At 39.5% G+C, this 20215-nt stretch overlaps 14 protein-coding genes across 14 annotated transcripts; 7 read left to right on the top strand and 7 right to left on the bottom strand.

The window, feature by feature from the left end:
* Positions 1-75: 75 nt before the first annotated feature.
* NEHOM01_1072 (uncharacterized protein) lies at positions 76-723 on the bottom strand (the record flags this gene model as incomplete). Its single annotated transcript, XM_051489950.1, has 1 exon — positions 76-723. The coding sequence occupies one exon, from the start codon at positions 721-723 to the stop codon at positions 76-78; it is 648 nt and encodes a 215-aa protein (XP_051345910.1).
* A 7-nt stretch (positions 724-730) lies between these two features.
* Positions 731-2791, bottom strand: NEHOM01_1071 (uncharacterized protein; the record flags this gene model as incomplete). The annotated part of the gene is made up of 1 exon (XM_051489949.1): positions 731-2791. One exon carries the CDS (start codon positions 2789-2791, stop codon positions 731-733), a length of 2061 nt encoding a protein of 686 aa, XP_051345909.1.
* A 13-nt stretch (positions 2792-2804) lies between these two features.
* NEHOM01_1070 (uncharacterized protein) lies at positions 2805-3722 on the bottom strand (the record flags this gene model as incomplete). Its single annotated transcript, XM_051489948.1, has 1 exon — positions 2805-3722. One exon carries the CDS (start codon positions 3720-3722, stop codon positions 2805-2807), a length of 918 nt encoding a protein of 305 aa, XP_051345908.1.
* A 599-nt stretch (positions 3723-4321) lies between these two features.
* NEHOM01_1069 (TBC1 domain family member 13) lies at positions 4322-5137 on the top strand (the record flags this gene model as incomplete). Its single annotated transcript, XM_051489947.1, has 1 exon — positions 4322-5137. One exon carries the CDS (start codon positions 4322-4324, stop codon positions 5135-5137), a length of 816 nt encoding a protein of 271 aa, XP_051345907.1.
* An 18-nt stretch (positions 5138-5155) lies between these two features.
* NEHOM01_1068 (glucose-induced degradation protein 8) lies at positions 5156-5782 on the top strand (the record flags this gene model as incomplete). The annotated part of the gene is made up of 1 exon (XM_051489946.1): positions 5156-5782. One exon carries the CDS (start codon positions 5156-5158, stop codon positions 5780-5782), a length of 627 nt encoding a protein of 208 aa, XP_051345906.1.
* On the top strand, positions 5764-7947 carry NEHOM01_1067 (DNA mismatch repair protein MSH2; the record flags this gene model as incomplete). Its single annotated transcript, XM_051489945.1, has 1 exon — positions 5764-7947. The coding sequence occupies one exon, from the start codon at positions 5764-5766 to the stop codon at positions 7945-7947; it is 2184 nt and encodes a 727-aa protein (XP_051345905.1).
* Positions 7948-7974: 27 nt separating this feature from the next.
* Positions 7975-9075, top strand: NEHOM01_1066 (ribosome biogenesis protein ENP2; the record flags this gene model as incomplete). The annotated part of the gene is made up of 1 exon (XM_051489944.1): positions 7975-9075. One exon carries the CDS (start codon positions 7975-7977, stop codon positions 9073-9075), a length of 1101 nt encoding a protein of 366 aa, XP_051345904.1.
* A 330-nt stretch (positions 9076-9405) lies between these two features.
* On the top strand, positions 9406-9597 carry NEHOM01_1041 (uncharacterized protein; the record flags this gene model as incomplete). Its single annotated transcript, XM_051489919.1, has 1 exon — positions 9406-9597. One exon carries the CDS (start codon positions 9406-9408, stop codon positions 9595-9597), a length of 192 nt encoding a protein of 63 aa, XP_051345879.1.
* Positions 9598-9823: 226 nt separating this feature from the next.
* On the top strand, positions 9824-10822 carry NEHOM01_1065 (uncharacterized protein; the record flags this gene model as incomplete). Its single annotated transcript, XM_051489943.1, has 1 exon — positions 9824-10822. The coding sequence occupies one exon, from the start codon at positions 9824-9826 to the stop codon at positions 10820-10822; it is 999 nt and encodes a 332-aa protein (XP_051345903.1).
* Positions 10823-11133: 311 nt separating this feature from the next.
* NEHOM01_1064 (uncharacterized protein) lies at positions 11134-12279 on the bottom strand (the record flags this gene model as incomplete). Its single annotated transcript, XM_051489942.1, has 1 exon — positions 11134-12279. One exon carries the CDS (start codon positions 12277-12279, stop codon positions 11134-11136), a length of 1146 nt encoding a protein of 381 aa, XP_051345902.1.
* Positions 12280-12728: 449 nt separating this feature from the next.
* NEHOM01_1063 (uncharacterized protein) lies at positions 12729-13985 on the bottom strand (the record flags this gene model as incomplete). Its single annotated transcript, XM_051489941.1, has 1 exon — positions 12729-13985. One exon carries the CDS (start codon positions 13983-13985, stop codon positions 12729-12731), a length of 1257 nt encoding a protein of 418 aa, XP_051345901.1.
* Positions 13986-14738: 753 nt separating this feature from the next.
* On the bottom strand, positions 14739-15959 carry NEHOM01_1062 (uncharacterized protein; the record flags this gene model as incomplete). Its single annotated transcript, XM_051489940.1, has 1 exon — positions 14739-15959. One exon carries the CDS (start codon positions 15957-15959, stop codon positions 14739-14741), a length of 1221 nt encoding a protein of 406 aa, XP_051345900.1.
* A 2092-nt stretch (positions 15960-18051) lies between these two features.
* Positions 18052-18873, bottom strand: NEHOM01_1061 (uncharacterized protein; the record flags this gene model as incomplete). Its single annotated transcript, XM_051489939.1, has 1 exon — positions 18052-18873. The coding sequence occupies one exon, from the start codon at positions 18871-18873 to the stop codon at positions 18052-18054; it is 822 nt and encodes a 273-aa protein (XP_051345899.1).
* Positions 18874-19076: 203 nt separating this feature from the next.
* On the top strand, positions 19077-20177 carry NEHOM01_1060 (uncharacterized protein; the record flags this gene model as incomplete). Its single annotated transcript, XM_051489938.1, has 1 exon — positions 19077-20177. One exon carries the CDS (start codon positions 19077-19079, stop codon positions 20175-20177), a length of 1101 nt encoding a protein of 366 aa, XP_051345898.1.
* Positions 20178-20215: the final 38 nt, after the last annotated feature.

Raw genomic sequence — 20215 nt, 5'->3', positions numbered from 1 at the left:
ACTAAACTAAACCCCACTAAATACTAATCTAAACTTAACACAACCCAATCTAATACTATAATAAACTCAATTTATCTATTTCATGGCAAAATAACGCACAACTTGGCCATTAACGGCCAAATGAGTATAACCCAAATAAATAGTAGATGAATAAGGAGTAGAGATAGCTTGTGTCTTTTTCAAATTCCGCAGACCTTCAATGCGTTTCTTAATCTCTTTATGCCAACCGACTTCTTTAGGATCCAAACCCAGAATCTTCTCGTCATTCACTAGCCACTTGATCAACTCGTCTTTAGTCTGGTTAGTTTTCTCTGGAAAGTACTTAACTACCATATCTAGTAACTGTAAACCGTCTTTCCGGACATCAACAACTGTGCACTTAGTAACTACTGATAGATAAAGAAACAAATACTCTTCCCAGACTTTCTGTTCAGTCGTTAGAGCCTTAGAAAGAAGTGAATTGGCTACTCGATAAAAATGAGATCTAACTTCTTTCTTATCATGAATGGCCATTTTCATAATTTCTTTGATCATATCTTCACTTATCGTTGCTAGTTTTTCGGCTTCTCTAGCCCCTCGCAATCGGACTGTGGCTGAACTGTGTTTTAACATGGCTAGAATTTTAACTAACTCATCTGAGATACGTTTGGCCACTCCAATACTTCGGGAACGTACGGAAAGAGGCCGAATAACTTTGGGACGTAACTTATATCGCTTGAACATGAAAATTTTATTGGGTTTGGGCCATGGTTATCCGATATAAATAGATATCATTATAGATTAGCAAGTATTGTGGGTGGATCAATTTCTTAGCATTAGAGATGTTTAAGATCCCGCGAAGAATACCATCAGAAAGTGTGAAAATTTTAACTTGGGTAGTATTGATAGCAACTACATAATTTTGAAAAAGAAAAACATCGTTGGCTTCCATCAACCAAAGAAAAAGAATGCTAGTTCTTTTGCGAGTACCGTACTGGTTGATAAAGAAACCTAAATGACTGAAAAATACTAAATAAATACCCGGTTCAATTTTGACTATTGATAGTGGCTTGGTTTTGTTCTTGTCTACATAGAGAGAGATTGTTTTATCAAGGGGATCTAGAAGTTCTTGGGTAGTTAGATCTTCTAAATCTATCAGTTCAAAATCATTGGAGGCAATGGCTATATGCGTGCCAAATAAGGCTATTGAGTTAATGTCACCGGCCATGTACATACGGCGATAAGTCTCTTTGTTCAATGAAGATTCCGTGGCATTCATGAGAAGTTTGTAGACAAACAGTTCTTCCGAGCCTAAGAAACCTACCTGCTTGACCACTAGGTAGTCAATTGGATCGGTATTATCGGCTAGCTGGCACTGGTCAAGAAAGAAGGATGAAACGGATCCAGATAAACGTTTCAAGCTAAGATTGGCCAAATCTTCATGGATAATGGTGTAGTACAACGTGCGGAGACTGCGAAAGAAAAGAGTATTAAGATGGGCGACATACCAGACTTGGTTGGTCTCTTTGCTAGAAATAGTCGCTGTTTGGGCTGGTGTTATGATAGATAGGCCGGTAGTACAGCCTAGAGCTAAATCTCCAATAGCGGTAATGGAAAGTTCTTCCTCGGGTGCGTAGTTAGGATTAGGACGTATGACAGCTAGGGAAACGTTCTCACCAGGTGGGTTTAGTTCTAGTTGTTGCACAGTAATCGGAATAAACTTATCCTTTTCCACGGCGATCGTATCAACAATGTCTTTGCACATACCTTCAAGCAACCATTCAGCTCCTTCTAAACAGTAAGTCTGGTCTTTACAGCTAATTAAGAGTTGGTAAATATCACCAGTGACTGGATGTTTAACTAGTTCAGCGGTGATATTGTTTAAAGGCATAAACCCATTAAGGATCTTCTTTTCATAGACGTTCTGGTGATTGGCAGTTGAACTGGAGGCCGTCCGAATAATATTATACAAGATAAACATACAATTATCTAGGAGCACCACTGTAACGGACTGTTTAGACCGATCGGCCTGTAAAGTCATTTCTTCCAGGCGAATGAGTTTCCGGTCCTTCTGCATAATCCCAGCTGAGACTTGGTTATGTGTGTCACGAATATTAGAAGTATGCACTAAATGGTAGAGCGTAAAGTAATTGGCAGAGTACTGGACATTTTGGTTAACCATGATATTGATCTGCTGGATGGCCTGACTTGTCTCTTCAAGAATGTTTACTTCATTCTCACGTGCTTTCTTGTGGATAGCCTGCAACAACAAAGGGTATCGGGCAATCTTCTGCATTGGCCGCATAATAAAGTGCGAGTACCCCAGATGCAATCGGTTCATCCGCATCAGTACTTCAGAAGCCTCACTATCAAAAGCCGGATTCTCACCTAATAATCTCTCCATATCCCCAGTAGCTTGGGGCACCCGATTAGCATACTCAGAATAGATCTGCAACATTCTTGCCTTGCGCTTGATAATGGCCGAACATACTTCCTCAACCTGCTCAGTCGAGATTTCCATAGCTAAGAAGACTTCCTTCGGTGTATTCCGGGCCATGGAAAAGGTCGTGCACATTACTTGAAAGATCTCATCGTGAAGATCAAAGATAGATTGTGAATTAAGCATCACATTAGAAATAAAGACTTGCTTGTTATATGTCGAAAGGTTGGAAGTATTGACTACCAAGTGCTTGAAAGTCCTCGTCCATAAAATCAAATCATAAGTATACTCCGCCTCCGACTGAAAGAGTTCAAGCAAAGCTTGCATCCTCTTTGCCTCGTTCTTTGTATTGGATATAGTACTCATACTCATATACACAGTTTGTTTATTTACTCTCTGCTACTCTTTCTTTTAAGACGAGAAGCTTTTCGCCCGTTTTCGGATCTGTTCTTATGTTGCACATGCGTTTAATAAGTAGGCGAAGAGTCTCTTTACTGCCTGGATGGGCCTTAAACCGGCTTTTGAATTTTTCGATAAGCGTCTTAATTAACATTGGACCGGAGTATAAGTGCATTTTAACATCTAATTCGGTGATTTCAGAAGTAGGAGTTTCGGATATTTCGGTTTTAGGACCTTCAGTTGAAGTGCCATTGGAATCATCCGATTGGGTCTTCTCGTAGTTTTTGACTAGTTTTTTGAGATCTTTACCGGATGAGTCGAGTTTCTTCTTGCGCGCACTTTCTCCTTTTTCAGGACTGATATCTCCCTCATCGTCATCATCAAAGACTTCTTTGTACTCAAACTCATCGTCTTTGTACTCCTCCGTATCATTACGAGTATGTTCAGCTGGTCCGGTATCTTTGAACCTTCTTTGCATCTTCTCTTCGGCCTCTTCTAAGGTAAGAGTTTCGTACTGGATCTTAGGGGAGAACTTGTACCACTTGCGAATGCGATAGAATTTGATTTCGTTCTTCTCTTGAACCATGGCATAGTAAGTGCAGGGGTAGTCTTCAGTGATACGAGTTTGCATGGGATGACCTACAAAGGCGCGTTGTTCACTATCTTCTAGTAACCAGGGAATTCTTTCTTCTTTATGTTCTCTTTCTTCTTCGGGTTCTTGATACTCGAGAATCTCGGCTTTTTTCCGATTGATCTTAGGTGGATTGATAGGAGCGGGCTCTTCATCTTCAATGATAAGTGCAGGATCTCTTTGGAGATACAAAGGAGGAACTAAATCATCACCCATATTTTGAATAGTAGCAATGTTTTTATCTAGTAGATTGTTAATGATAACTCGCTTCATGACGGAATCGGACTGAATATGACAAAATTTAATTACTATAAATGGACATCTTTGAGTTATAGGTTGATTTTGGATAGATTGGATTGAGTTTGGGTTGAGTTTGTGTTAGTATTGGGTGGATTAAGGTTGGTTGTGTTGTGATTTGGGTGGTTGAGGTTGATTTGTGTTGTGATTTGGCTGGTTTGAGATGGTTTGAGATGAGTTAGTTTGGTGAGGAGTAGATTGGAATTTAAACTCTAATTTAAGTCTGCTTGAATTTTGAAATGAAGTCTTGTCTTTGGGGTTTTAGTTTCATATTGGGTTGAGTTTGGATTGAGTTGAGTTGGGTTTGGACTTAGTTAGTATTAGGTTTGAGTTAGAATTGGGATTGAGTTAGTATTGAGTCATGCTGATGTTGAGGTAGCACTTGGTAGTTAGATAGGATGTTAGATAAGACTTATAGTATTTTGATGTTGAGGTAGTAGATAGTTGGGCTTTTATTAGTACTTGGATTAGATAGAGATTGTGTGCTTGTTTGGTGCTGGGGAGAATAAACAATAGAAGATAATAACGGAGTAGTTGGATTGAGTTTGTATGGGATAGATTAATGTTGTTTGTTTATGAGTAATCGGCGGAGGAAAGAGCGATGGATGGCTCTACTAGGGTGTGTGCCCCCGCAAATGAGTAGATCTCAGTTTTTGGAGGAAAGGAAAGGGCTGTATGATAGTTACTTGGTGGCGGCTGAAAAAACAGTTCCTAGTGCAACAATATCTCTGATTAAGAAAGATATTGAACGAACTAGAATAGTCCAGGGCGGTGCGGAAATGAATAATGACTTTGTACAGGAAAGGAAAGAAGCTATTGAAAGAGTCCTCATGGTTTATGCACTGACCAATAAAACTATTGGCTACGTACAGGGCATGAATTGGATCTGTGCAATTGTTCATTATGTAATGATTAGTGGTGGTGAAGATGCGTACGCTGAGTCTTTAACTTACTTCTGCTTCTTTGGGATCATGGTAGATATGGGCGATCTATTCTCTGAGAAAATGGACGTATCAGCCCTAGGAATGAGCGGCCAAACCGAAGCCATCCTTGCTATTCTGCAACAGAATGATACACAACTATACCAGGCACTACATGATATGGATATTTTCCATCTATCAGCCTTTCATTTGCGCTGGATGTTCTTGTTATTTGCTGGTGAACTACCACTCTCCGAAACTCTTTGTTTATGGGACCGATTATTTCAAGAACGACCCATACACCGGTTTCTTCCCTTCTTCTGTGCTGCCGTTCTTATTCAAATGCGAAACCAACTAATGGGCCGGGTTGTACATGATGCCTTACTATTACTGCAAAAACCAAAGATAGACATTCAACTATCACTCAAAAGAGCCGAAAAGATGATGAGGAAAGTCAAAACAAATAAATAAGGTCTATTGTTTGTTTGTATGAAGGAGGCAGAGACTAAAAGAGTACAGAAAGGAACAAGGGAGGTTTCGTTTGTTCTGGACTATCTTATCTCTAAATGTTACATTGAGACTTTGAAGCAAATGCAACCTACGGATGAAGCCAAAGTAGCTCTGCGCCACCAGATCAAAACCTGGATCCTAGCCGGTGAAACCGAAAAGGCACAAGTTCTACTGGACAAAGAACTCCCCAAACTACTCCAAGAGAATCAGGAACTTGCATCTCAGCTGAACACTCAGACCTTCATTGAACTCGTTCGCAAAGACGAGCCTGAGAAGGCCCTGGTCTTTGGCCGGGCTTGTATTCAGCAGGGCCAGAACATTATGCAAACTGATAATCTCTTTCTTCTGCTGGCCTACAAGAATCCAGAAGAGTGCAGTGTTTCTAAGGACTTTCTGAGTTTAGAAAGACGCGATACACTCTTTGCTGCTATCGATGCAGCCGTTAAAGGTAAGTTAAATAGGTCTAATTTTAAGAAAAGCTATATGGAAGAAGATCTTCACTACTTGAATCTTGTGCGCAGATTAGGGAAATCGCAGAGTGGCTCAAGAAGTCCGAATAAAGTCATCAATGGCCATCTTGTTTTTTTATGGTCAAGTTTAAGCTGAAAGGAGAACATTACATTGTTTATCCCGAATTTGCCGTTATAGTTAGAGATGCCATGCAAGAGAAAGGTGAAGGTGAGGTCAAAATCCCAGTTCATAAAATCGGCGAATTAGTAAGCACTCTAATTCGTGAAAAACAGTGTAGTATTGAAGAATATGCTGAGATTAATGGCCGGGATATCTGCATTCGCCAGGCCTCACCCGGTAACTGGTCTGAATTTGCAGAGTATTTGGTTGGTGATTCTGACTTATCGCGTGTAGGAGGGATTATAGTGCAATGGGATAGTGCAGGAGCGACTATTTCGTTATCATCAGTTTGTACTTTTGAAAAAACCGTTATCTATTTTGAATTCCGAGATACAGAGATTTTCTCTAATCTGGTTCATGTTCTCTACGAACAGAACATTAAAGAGGTTGTTTATAAAGATAAGGCTTTAGAAAAGCTCTTAGTAGCTATGGGCATAGCCCATCACTGCTTATCTAAACACCCCAAAGGAGAAACCTTAGCTGAGAAAGCTACCGGTCTAATTGAAGACTTCTTTAACCTCAGAACAAATACCTATACCCAATCAACCGGTCAAATGTCCAACTCATTGCGCATGGACGGCTGGGCAGCTAAATCCCTTCTTGAAGGCGAAGTCAATCTCTGGGATGAGATAAGGTGCACAACCGTACAAGGCAGAAGACTCTTACGCGTGTTCATTCGACTACCTCTAATTTGCCGTGACGAAATTGAAAGAAGACACTCCATTGTCGAAGAGATGCTTGATTATGCCGAAAGTATCAAGAAACAACTAGCTCGTACTCCTGATATTTTAGTGATCTGTAAAAAGCTGGCTAAAACCACTATCTCCATCCAGGATGTTTTGAAAATCACTACTACCCTTACTAAAGCCACTCAGATCTTAGATACAGTTTCATTTATCAAAAGTCTTGAACCCGAGATAAATACACTTAAAGGATCTTGCTCGGCCTGTGAAGAAGTCTTAGCCATGATCGATCGTGCCATTGACCCAACCACCCAAGAAATCCGAGCCAACCAATCGATCAAACTCGCCGATCTCTACACGGCCAAGCAAGAGGTCGAAAAAGAAATCCTCCTGACCTACAACCAGGCAGTTCAAGCCAAGAACCTTCAAAAAGCCAAAGTCAAACTAGAAACTAATTCCATCTACGGCTACCATATGAAAATCCCCAGAACTGAAGGGGCAATCCTTACCGGCACCGACTTTATTCAACTCTCCGCCCAGAAGGCCGGTATCTTCTTCACAACCATCCGACTCAAACAACTAGATGCCAAGCTTAAAACCATTACAGCCGACATTCAAACTGAAGCCGATAAAATCCTCCAAGACCTTCGTAGTAGTATCAATGCATACCGTAGTTGGCTTGAAGTCATCAACCATATGTTTGCCCTTATTGATGTTTTCGCCAGTCTAGCCGAGTTTGCCAAAACCAATGGGTTCATTCGTCCTACGTTCACCACTTCCGAATACAATGTCCAAGGTGTCTACCACCCTCTTCTCCCGGCCATTCACCGCCGCCAAAGTTCCCAAGGCCGGCATCCACCCGAACTTACCAAAAACGATCTCCAACTAACCGCCACTAAATTCTGTGTCTTAACCGGTCCTAATATGGGCGGCAAAACCACCTTCTTAAAAACCATCGCCATGATAACTCTACTGGCCCAAATGGGTTCTTTTATTCCCGCTGATTCAGCCCATATTCCCATCTTTAATTCACTCTTTATTAGAATTGGTGCCGCTGACTCCCCAGAGAAGAACATCAGTACTTTCATGGCCGAAATGAACGATGTCTCCAAAATCCTCAATGAAGCCGACCAGCACTCTCTAGTCATTATTGATGAACTCGGTCGTGGCACCAGTGATGCCGATGGATACGCTATCGCCCAAGCCGCCACCGAACATATTCTCTCACTTGGAGCCACCACTCTCTTCGCTACCCATTTCTACGACATCTGCCATATCCCCGGTGTCTGCAACAAACAAGTCAGTTGTATCCTAACCGATACTACAGCTATTATGACCTATAAAGTTGAAGATGGAATCGGCCAAGGCTCATACGGATTAAATGTCGCCAAATATGTCGGATTTCCTAAAAAGGTAATTGAGATAGCCGAAAACATTTTGAATCAACAAAACGACTAGATAAGCCCAATCGCAAAAATTTTCTAAATGGCCAAGTCTACACTTGTTTCTGTTTTACATAACTTCGAATTTCCAATGTACTGTAATGTCCTAGAGGTCTCAAATGACCAGGAAACCATAATAGCTTCTGGTGGGTACAAACCCTGTATCGCCGCATTTGATCTAATCGACCATACGCCTAAATTTGAACGAAATATAGATGATGAGGTCATCAGAATTTCCATATTAGGCAATGATTGGAAGAAATTAGCACTTCTACATAAAGCCGGCAAAATAGAGTTTCATTCACAGTACGGCCATCATCATACAATTGAACTACCCAATGAATGTCGAGATATGAAAGCCGATCTTAGTAGAGGTGAAATTCTCACCGTTGGCAAAAGACCTTCAATCTACCGCTTCAGTACTAGTGCCGGCAAGTTACTTAATCCTCTACCCACTACTTTAACTAGTATTGAATCTATTTCCCTAAGTAATATTCATTCTCTCTATGCACTAACAGCTGAACAAGGTCAGTGTGAGTTTATTGATGCACGATCGGGTCAAAGTATTAAGCCATTTAACTTACCAACTGAATCAGCTACTGCCTCGGCCTTTTCACCCGATGGCATCTTTTTAGCCGTTGGTACTTATGAAGGCACTGTCTCTCTTTTTGATCTGCGTAGTAATACTCCACTTTTAGTTAAGGATCATAATTATGACTTTCCCATCAGTAAAATAAGTATTCAAAAGACCAATGTAGTTTCTTTAGATAAGAAAGGTCTGAAAGTTTGGGATAAGTTTTCCTCCAAAACTCTAGCTACAGTTGAACCCGATTTTACTCTAGCTGATTTTACTCTTTCCCAAGGTATTGTCTTCCTCGGCGGTGATTCACCTACTATGAAAACCTTCTATGTCCCAGCCCTAGGCCCATTCCCTAAATGGTGCAGCCATCTAGAAGGCACAACCGAAGAAATGGCCGAAGCCGCCAAGGAAACATACTTTGACCACTATCGCTTCCTTACTGAAGACCAAATTGACCAACTCAATCTCAAGTCCGAAATTGGCCGTTCAATCAAACCGCATATGCACGGGTACCTAGTCCCAATTCCCCTCTATGAAACCAAAGTCCATCCCAATCCAATCTAATCTAATTTCAAGTTTATTATACTCTCATAACGTTATATTAGTCTAGTACGCCTTTAGTTTAATAAAATCTAATCTAATCTAATCTCAACTTTAGTTTAACTTCAGCTTAGTACAATTACAACTTGATATAATCTCAACTTTAGCCCAATCTAATACTAACCTAACTCAACCTAACCCAATCCAATACTAACTCAACTCAATCCAACCCAATCCAATCCAAACCCAATCTAAACTAATTCAAATTCAAATTCAAATTCAAATTCAATATAAAATTCCAATTATTTCCATATTTGGTATATAAACTACCCCAATCTAAGCAAAACTTTTAGCATGCAACCCGACCAAAAAGAAGATGCATATACAGTTCAGCTTGAAAACCGTCTTGCCCGTCTCTCTGGCCTTATGGGAGTCTTCCGTGAAAGAGTAGATTCTTTAGAAAAGACTGTCAAGTCTTTAGAAGACAAAGTATCTACTTATGCCCTTGAATTATCCAAAGCCTACAAAGAAACCAACCAACAATAGGTGCTATCTCACTACTTACTCAATCTAATACTACTTACTCATCTTAATCCTACTACTTACTCAATCTAATACTATTTTAAACCACTACTTACTCAATCTACTACTTACTCAATCTACTACTTACTCAACTTAACACCAACTCAACTCAATCTAATACTAACCCAATACTAACTACTCACTAATCTATAAATAGTATAATTAGCTATCATGTCTTTTTTAGTTATTTATGTCTGACTTTCTTACAGATGCGATTAGTCTTTATGGTACAATTGAACATGATATGAGACATTCAAAGGAGTATTTAGCTAATATCAAGTTCAATTATGTTGAGGTAATGCATAAGTATATCTTTCTTAAAGTGTTGCGTGGAGATATGAGTGAAGAGATTAGTTCTCAGAAAGAAGAGTTAGTTAAGAAGAAAGAAGAGATTGAGAGATATAGAAGAAGTATCGAATCCTTATCAGCTGATATTTCTAGAGCAACAAATACATTAGAAGATCAAAAACAAAAACTAAGTCAAATCAAAGAAAAGGAGTTTATCATTCGTAAACGTATAGAAGAAGCAATGAATAAGGCCCAAGCAGTAAGTCAGTTTGCTGAAATTAAACAGAAGAATAGTACATACTTGGCCCAGATAGCTAGTTGTACCTCTGAAATTGAGCAACGGCAAGTTAATATTCAGACGTATAAACGTTTAGTGGAGGAAAGAAACCGGGCTTTAGTTCAAACGAACAGTCGTAAGTCAGTGGCTGATGAACGACTTAAAGATTTGCAACAAGCAGCTAATCAGCAGATGGTTTACTTGTACAATTGGTATACTCAGTTTGGCTCGGTCTTTATGCGCTTAGTTGGGGCTAAGATTATTGATATTAGGAAGAGTGAACAGAAGAAGTTGCAGTCGATTTATAGTAGTACTGGGGAAGAGGTGCCTGATAGGGAAGAGAAGAGTAGTTTGATAAGCATTAAGATTTTGGCGAAGAAGAAGAATCGGACGGCTGTAATTACGTTGAGTTTTGTTAATGGGAAGTTAGATGCGCATACGATTTATAAGACAGAAGATACGTTGCAGATTAAGCCACAAGTATGTGATGAGTTATTTAGTTACTGCCAGACCACTAATAGTACCAAGTTCTTCTTGTTTGAGAGTATTAATCGGCAAATGGCTGATAATGTATCTTCTAGTTCAGTGTTTGATCAGCCATCACGAGTTACGCATCATGACTAGGTTTTGCAAGTACTAAACTGCCTAGGCTACAAACAGTAATTTGTTTAGTCAGTAATCGGTATGGCTTGCGTTTGTTTAACAACACAATAATCAATAAAGGGACTAATGTTAATGAGAGTATTTAAAACGAGTATCTGTTATTAAGGTGGTATTGGGTGGTGTTATATTAAGTTCAGTTTATTATCTTGCATTGAGTTGAGTTGGTGTGGTGTTAGTATTGGATTAGGGTGGTGTTAGGGTTGAATTAGGGTGGTGTTAGGATGGTTTGGCATTGGATTGAGTTGGTGTTAGGATTGGATTGGCTTGGTATTTTAGGAAGTAGGGAATAGGTGATAGAAAACATCACAGTGTTTGCGGTTGACGTATAAATCTATGGTTTTGGTGTATGTCATGAGGATTGGGATGATTATATATGAATTAAGTCCATGTTCGACTGTTAAAGATTGGGTTGTGGTATAATATAACTCTATTGGGAAGGTTGTGGTATCCGATAGATCATTGGCGGCTTCTTGTTGTGTATAGTAAGCGGCGGCTCTCATGGCGGTGGCTATGGTGAGCATACAATTGATACATTGAGTGAGTTCATTGAGGAGTGATTGGACTGGATTGCTGAAATGGTGGTTGGAAATAGTTGAGGTTATTGTTGTGGTAGATTGTTCGAGCTTAAAGAGGATGTTGTCGACTTCGTCTAAAATACTGCTGATGTTCTGGCGTTGTTTTAAAGATAGAGGAACAAGATAGGAAAGTAGGTCTATGTTAAAAAGAAGATCCATAATGGGTAAGTTGAGTTGGTAATGCTTGTGATAGTCCCGGGCCCATGGATACTTATACAGCCGGTTATAAAGTGCTTGGCAGCGCTCAGTAAATCCGCCAAAGTTATTATGGGCGGCAATGACTAAGATTATCTCTTTGGCTAGTGGAAATGAAGGCTTCTTTTGGTTGTTAGAATTACTTGTGCCTTGGTTATTTTCGGTTGCTTGCTTGCGATAGAACTCGTTATGCTTATTGACCAACTCTTTAATCACATGTGCTTCTAAGGTGGCAAGTTTCCAGGCATAGAGTTTTATCCCGTGCAGGATAATTCGTACCCAAAGTGCATCATACCCTTCTTGCTCGGCCAGAGAAAGCGCATCAGATGATAGGAACATAAAGAAGCCTATTGACGAGGCAAGTAACTTCTCAGCTCCTGCCACTTTTTCTTCCGGCTGTTCGTTGTAGGAGTTTTGAATAATAGATAAGACGAAGTTCTTAGTAGCTAAATCACTACGGGCAAGACTAGTCTGGGCACACACCCATTCAAAGACAGATTCGGCCTTTCTTAAATTCTCATTGTATATCACCTTAGGCCGATGTACATTAATGTAGAAGGTCACTCCCATATAAACAACACTTGTTACAACTACAATAGCTAGAACCCATACGCCAATCTTAATTATCTTGCTGGTCTTTAGTGCCATAATCTTATTTCAAAATTATCTTGACCCCTCTTTTTTATCTTAGTTTCGCTGACTCTCCAGTTACTATAGCGATTGTATCGATCGTGTGGGAATTTAACTGAACCAAACTGTTGGCTTGGTTTTAATCTAAAGTCTCTAGCACTTATTTGGGCTGATTGATATCTGTGCTGAATGAAACGATTTAGGAAGGGTTGTAGCTTTATAAGATCATTATACAATCAAATTGACATTCCTTATTATCTTCCAGGACAACTAGCACAGATAAGAAAAACACACACACATAAGCTAGTACATGAGCAACACAACTATCCCCCACCAATTAAAACTATGTTGTTAAGTGGATAGTTTACAATGACAACTAAGATGCTTATCGGGCGCAATAAAGATTAATATATGCTTTGAATTTAATAGTTGTTGTACCATAATCATGGTATGTAAATTGTGTCTTCTCAAATTGAGTTGGTATTGGGTTTAGGATGACTCATTATTGTCTCAGGACAATCCGGTATTTCTACCCTTGCCAATATGCTTTCTAACTTTGTGCAGAAGTTGCTGCTAATATCAAGGAAATCATCAAGGTTCTTCTTAAAGTCATGGCCTCCGTTTAGGGAGATACGGGTTGTATCATAAAGCTTCCAATTTACATTGACGGGTGTGTCAAAAGGTCTAATGGATCCATCGTCGTTCCAGATAAGGCTGTCAATTTGTACGAAGTTCTTCATCACCAGAAGGTAGTGATTAATTGCGCGGGTAAAATATCTATCCTGGCCACCATCTACAGCGCCAACACTGATAGGATATGTGTCCTTCTCGACTTGATATATGCCGCTAACAAGTCTATCTAAGAAAACACTAACGTCCCCAATGTCTGAACTATCCAAGGGCACAAAATGCATAGCTATCTCCAGGAAACCGATGTTCGCAATGATTGTCTTGAAGGGCTCTTGGGTTTGAAAATATGGTTGTGCCTTCATAGTTGTGAGAAGCTTTTGAATGATTGATCGGCATCTATCAATGTCTTCCATGCGACCGTGCGTTTTAGTGGTTGTGGCAATAAAGCTCTTTGCGGCTTGAATGGTCTGTTGTTCTCTTTCCGGACTATTTGCGTGAGTAGAGTCCTTAATCTTTGCTAATTGTTGGTTGATCTCGATTAGATCGTCAAGAGATGCCAACCGAGCAAAATATGCGCTGCTTATGCGAATAAACTCTATCCAAACATACATATATCGCTCTTCAATCTCCGTCGGAATTTCATCCTTCCATTTCCCAATAGGAAACAGCTCTTCTATCTTATTACGGAATTCGCCGCCTTGGCGGTCTTTATTGGAGTCTGATAGAATTCGGCTGTGTTTGGTGAGTAACTGGTGGAGCAGGGGCAACATAGATGTATCCATAATGTGGTGGTGGTTGTATTGGGCAAATAAAGGTAGATAATTCCTTAATATGATAAATTGTGCACAGAGCTGGCCGGACTCGGGTACAGGCATAGGTTGTGCCGGTAGAAATGATTGAAGTGATGCAGAACTAGCTTGGCTTGCTTGAGATATAACTTTAGATTGTGGAGGCTGAGATGGTTGAAACAGAGAAGTATTCTGAGCGAAGCATTTACGGCGTGTGAGATATACAGCATATATAAGCAGCACCGAAAGACATGTGATAACAATTAATGCGATAATTTTGATATAAGTGTTCTTGCGATGTGCCATATTGTATTAACAACCAAGTTTTTTATCTTTATAGTAATATCAAAACAATTCTCGATCATAATTCAAAACTAATACTAGTAGCCACATTTAGGGGGTCGAGGGGGAAATGACTCTTTTAATCAAGGCCATTCCAATACTAAGCCGAACTCCCCGTTCTCAGTTTATCTAATGGTCTTGGAGTTTATGGTGGGATTTATGGTGGGGTTGTGTTAGTATTGTATTGAGTACCGTGCTCGGCTTTCAAGAACGTATTGCACTCAAAAGTTCCTAGCCACTTGTCTTGGAACAACTTCATTGTTATCCACGCGTGCCGGTTTCTCATAAATGCTAGCTTTCTCGTGCACTTTTCGATATCTCTTCCTATTGGGTTAAATAGATAGTATCGCATTCTCAGAGATAAATATCAAAACATCCAGCCATCTATCCCTGATTAGCAGAGTTGTTTCTTGGTAAGGCCAGTTATAAACTACCGTTATTTATTCAAAATGCTCTTTATTTAAGCTTAAGGTTATGATTTCTTACATCTCCTATCTGTAGATATTGGTAGGTGAGCAATTAGCTATGATACAACATTTTGATATTCAAGACAATCTGTTCTTGAGGATCAATAAGTCGCTGTATAAGATAGACCTATCGACATTGACTTTCCATGTAACAATTTATGATCTATGGGCATACAACAACATGGTCATAATATGTAATAGCGCCCTCTAGATTTGAGTTAGTATTGGGTTTAGGAAACTCATTGTTATCTCACGGGTAACTCAGTGTCTGTGCAGTTTCCAATAACAAGTCTATCTCATCGCAGTACGCACGGCCATATTTGGTTAATAGTTCCATATTCTCCTCAAAGGTGATGTAATAACTCAAGAGACGTTCTGTTGGATAAACAAGAATCTTGCATATCGTGAGTATTATTAATGTTTTCCTAGTCGGATTGATACACACATAGTACTCCCAAATCTTTTGACTGAGTTCTAGGACTCTCTCCATAAGATTCATGCATTTACTAACTACGTCGGCAAGATCTATAGTAGGGGACAGCAAAGGATTTCTAATGGGTCCAAATATGTGTTCTTCAAATTCCTCGGGCATATTCTCAATATAAGTTAAGAAAGCGATAGCTTCGTTTGCTATACGACTACTTATGGGCATAAAATGCATAAATACGTCCAGGAAACCAATGTTCGCAGATATTACATTGAATGGGTCTCGGTTTTGAAAATATGGTCGTACCTTCATAATTCTGAGAAACCTTTGAATGATTGGTTGGTATCTATCAATGTCTTCCATGCGACCATGCGTTTTAGTGGTTGTGGCAATAAATCTCTTTGCGGCTTGAATGGTCTGTTGTTCTCTTTCCGGACTATTTGCTTGAGTAGAGTCCTTAATCTTTGCTAATTGTTGGTTGATCTCGATTAGATCGTCAAGAGATGCCACCCGAGCAAAATACGCACTGCTTATGCGAATAAACTCTATCCAAACATACATATATCGCTCTTCAATGTCCGTCGGAATTTCATTCTTCCATTTCCCAATAGGAAACAGCTCCTCTATCTTATTACGGAATTCGCCACCTTGGCGGTCTTTATTGGAGTCTGGTGGAATTTGACTGTGCTCTATGAGTAGCCGTAGAAGTAGTGTTAACACAGGTTTATAGGGATCAGAAAACAGATCAACGTCCTTGTTTAAGTATTTGTATTGTTGTGATAAGCTAAGATGTGTATTGGGCGGGCCGAACTCGAATGGAGGTCTATATTGGGTTAGTATAAATGATTGGAGAAATGTAGAACTAGTTTGGCCTACTTGAGATATAACTTTAAATTGCGGAGGCTGAGATGATTGAAACAGAGGAGTATTCTGAGCGAAATATGTGCGGTGTATGAGATATCCAGCATATATAAGCAGCACAGAAAGGCCAACGATAACAATTAATGCGATAATTTTGATATATGAGTTCTTGCGATAGGCCATATTGTATTAACAACCAAGTTTTTTATCTTTATAGTAATATCAAAACAATTCTCGATCATAATTCAAAACTAAGACTAGCTGCCAAATTTATGGGGTCGAAGGTAAAATGACGTCATACTCAAATTTGAATAATCCCGGAGTATTAGTTAAATTTTGATATGGTCTGAATTATCTACTAACCCAATACTAATGCGATAGTGTCATGAAATTGTGCGTGCAATGTACGGGTGCAGTCGCCCAGTAAATAAACGATTTAGTGTGAGAAAAGAGTAGTGGTTGTGTAACGCCACTACACCAATTATAGTGCCCATGGGTAGGATAATTTCCTGTAACTAATACAAATTCCATCAGAGACATGCCTCGATACGACATGCGTGAACCTTTATTAAATGTTGACAAGGTCGGATGCGAAAATGACGTCATATCAAATTTTAGTGTGAATCCCGGGGTATGTGATAAAATTTGATATAACCGGAATTCTCTACTAAAGTTACGGGTAACGATAGTGTCCGAGAATTGTAGATGCGGTGTGCGGGTGCGATCAACAATAAATAAACGATTTGTAGTGGAATAAGAGTAGTGGTTGTGTAACGGCACTACACCAATACTAACTCAAAACTTCTGAGCTGCTAAGCAAGGAGGACTATGAATTCTCATACACAACAACAGTCTATCTTTATTTATAATTGTGGTATCTGAGATACCCACTACATTCTTGACCAGCGACCATAAAGCATAGAAGATAGGGGGTTTATATCTGTCCTCATTTTTAAACGAGTTTACTACAGGGGCAAAGAACTTGACTATTTATCGAAAGTTTTGAAAAGGATTCATGAAAAAAGCTTTGAATTTGATATCATAATGTTCAGATATAAATACACATTGGAATGGAAAATTATCCAAAAATGGCCAAAAGCAGAAGAAGTAATGAAACATCGATAAGAAGAAGCAACTCGAGTGCTCCTAAGAGCTCGTATCGAAGTCGACGTGAAACCAGAATTTCAGGGAGATCAAATGTAGAATCTACGGTGCCTATTTGCCTGAGCAAAAGCGGAGTGCCAGCAGGAACAACGATGTCTTTAGTTGAGTACTACAGATTTAAAGGCAGTTATTCTTCTCCTGAGCATGGCGATAGTACGGTGTCTCTCTCGATATGGAACCTTGAGCTAACAAAAACCCAACCTAACAACTGAAAGACCTCTTTATTTGCGATAGTTCGTGCATCATAACAATTGATACTCTTGTGCTTGTATTTCTTTATTCTGGTTTGCCACAACCCAAATGTACTTGCTGATACCGCGTAATATAGTTTCTAAATCTACCAAGCCAAATCTAAGATCAGACTTACTAATCTAATACTAACCTAATCTTAGCTCAATTAAGTCCTGAATGTAAACTGGTTGGAAGATACTCTCTAGTCTCATATTAGAACTGGTTGAAATTATCTAGTCTCATATTATTATTATCGCCACTGCTTGATGCAGTTTCATTCTCTTTACTGTATATGTAGTATAACGTGCTATTATGAGCTAGAATTGTACTTATGTATCTTTAGAATGGATGCCCGTGGAGAGAAGACGCGTTTGAAATGGAAGAGGGTTTAGTATGGTTTCCTTGTAGGCATTGGATTAGTTGTGTAATCTCTTTGATGATTTGTGTTGACTTTATTCTTTTAATATTTGTCTGTGATCATTTGATTTGGATTAGTATTTGAGTTAGTATTTGTTGTAACAATTTGGGTGCTTTACATTTAATATTCAACGGTTTTTCTAGCTCCTCTGTTCTGTTAAATTGCTTTGTTTAACAGTGCTAGTCTTTCTTTGAAGGTTTATACCATTAATTGGGCTAGGAGGTTGGTATTGGTATGTAGATGTAAGCATAACTGGTGTGTTAGTGCAAATGAATAAAGGTGGGGTTTCAATTAGTGTTTTGATATAGGTGAGAGGGAAGGAATGTGATTATTTGGGTTGTAAGCCAGTTTTCAAGCCTTCCTTAGTTGTTGTGCTTATGCTGGAGTTGTTTTGATGGGCTTAATCAAGATACACCCAGTATCTACAAAGAATAACATTTATTGGTTTGAATAGAGTTTAGATTATTGTGCTGGTTGGACTGAAAGGTCTGGTTGTTGCTCCACTTCATCGGCAGAACGACTGTTAAGAGGGGGCACTGGTGTGCGTCGAAATTTCATCTTTGAGACAGGTTCTTCGAAGAATCGGGTTTGGAAGTACGAAAGAGACCACCAAACTCCCGAGGCAATGTAGAGTGCCAAAAGAACATCTATTGTATAGTGGAGACGAGCTACTGTAATAAATATCAGCACCATAATTGTGTAGGCCCAGGCCAGTAATCCAGTTATCCAGTGAAGTGCATACGAGTCCGTTATCAGGTAAAAAGAAGACCAGGCATGTGCAAACAACACAATAAGCATAGTATGCCCACTGAAAATCAAATCCCCACCTCTATCACGGCCAAAATGGGCGTAGGTGTCTTCCACCGTCCGCGTGCCCATATTCCAAGAATCCGGCAAACTCGTGACCAATAACGTTGACACTCGAAGCAAATAAGAGATAATAATTGCAATCATAAGTTTCAGGGCAATGAATATGGCCAGGGGATTAAGAACAATAACCACAGCTGTCACTGCGCAAAAAGGAATCAATAAAGAATCAACCGTGTTGTTATATGCTGTAGTATAAGCCGTTACATTAAAGAACTCGCACACAAGATCTTGTAACGGATGGCTGTATGCCTTAACAGGTGCCCAAAATGACGCAATATTAGCCGCAACATTCACAAAGAAGAGAGTTAGCAAAAGCAAAATTACTGTGCCAATTACCGTCACAACTTTAGGACCTGTAAGGTGATATCTATTGATGACCCAATCGGCACTGTCTCTAAATACTCCCCTGTTCATTATACAATTTATGAGCAGAGTCTATATATTGAAATATCGATGCAATCTAAGAATTTCGATCATTTATTGGGCCAAAAAGTCTAATGTGGATATAATCATGAACTAATCGCAGCCAATAATTGGTGGATCAAAAATACACTAATATCCAATTAGAACAGCCTAATTAAATAATCATTTATCAGTTTGGCAATCACAATAACCCCATGATTATTCAGCTTCAAACAATCAACAGACGAGTAAATTGGATTAGTATTGGGTTAGTTGGGGTTTTGCTAGTTTTACACTGTCAAGCCAGCACCTTAGAATACTTAGCCAAGACTTTAGACTTCCCTTGGGCCCAAGCCGTACAAGACCTGCTAGACACAAACAGTCTCAGTTCTTATCACAGCGAGATATGTGCAGTAAATCTACCTAAAGATCCATTGACTCCAGCAGCTAAAGAGGCATTCAACAGAGATGGATTCTATGAACTTCTTTTTGGAGCCAAGTATGCACACCGGGCCAAGTACACAACATTCCAACTAGTAAAGCTCTTCCAACCCAACGGATTAAACTGGATTGAGCAAAGTCCGGAAAACATTCTTGATATACTTATGCTGTTTGCCGTACTGAATCAAAAGAGAAACATCGATCAATTAGTCACAAGCACTAACAAGTTGCCCATTCATACTTTCCTTAGCAATCTCGCTCTACTCATTTTTAACTACCAAGCATCCCATTCCGACTTCACCAAGAAAATAGAGCTAGTTTGCCTTAAACCCCCACAGCCTACTTCTGATAAGCAATCAGCAAAATCCACCAATCCCAAACCATCCACGCCCATCCCTTTCCTAACAAATCAGTCTCTTATCTCTAATGAGGCATGTCTTGCCGCCTTACGTACTAGCTCTATAATCAACTACGTCCATCCACTAAACATACGCCTTCATATGCTAGGCATCAACTACAACTACACCAAATCAACAAATGCCTTTATTGTATTTAAGCACCTTGCCAACAACGAAGACGAACCTCGCATCAAAAACTTACCTTTTGTTACTGCAATCAACCACAACACATTCCAAACAGCCCACATCTTACTACATGCCCAGCCAAAACATGACTGCACCATAATTACAGATCAGGCCAATAAGGAAACATTCACAAAAATCTTAGGCCAATTCCGCCAAGGCATAGACCTAGATAAGACATTCAATTGGATTATAACCGAAGATGACTCCTACAGCGCAAACACAGTTAAATCTAACCCACAGCCCACAAAGAAAACAAAGCTACTTACACGTCTAAAAGGCAGATCAACTTAACTTAACTCAACATAACTCAACCCAAATACTAACTCAAC

Source organism: Nematocida homosporus (assembly GCF_024244095.1).
Source record: "Nematocida homosporus strain JUm1504 chromosome Unknown 4542, whole genome shotgun sequence".
In the NCBI taxonomy this organism is placed as follows: domain Eukaryota; kingdom Fungi; phylum Microsporidia; genus Nematocida; species Nematocida homosporus.
The sequence above is the reverse complement of the archived record's forward strand: the minus strand, read 5'-3'. Positions and strand labels throughout refer to the sequence as shown.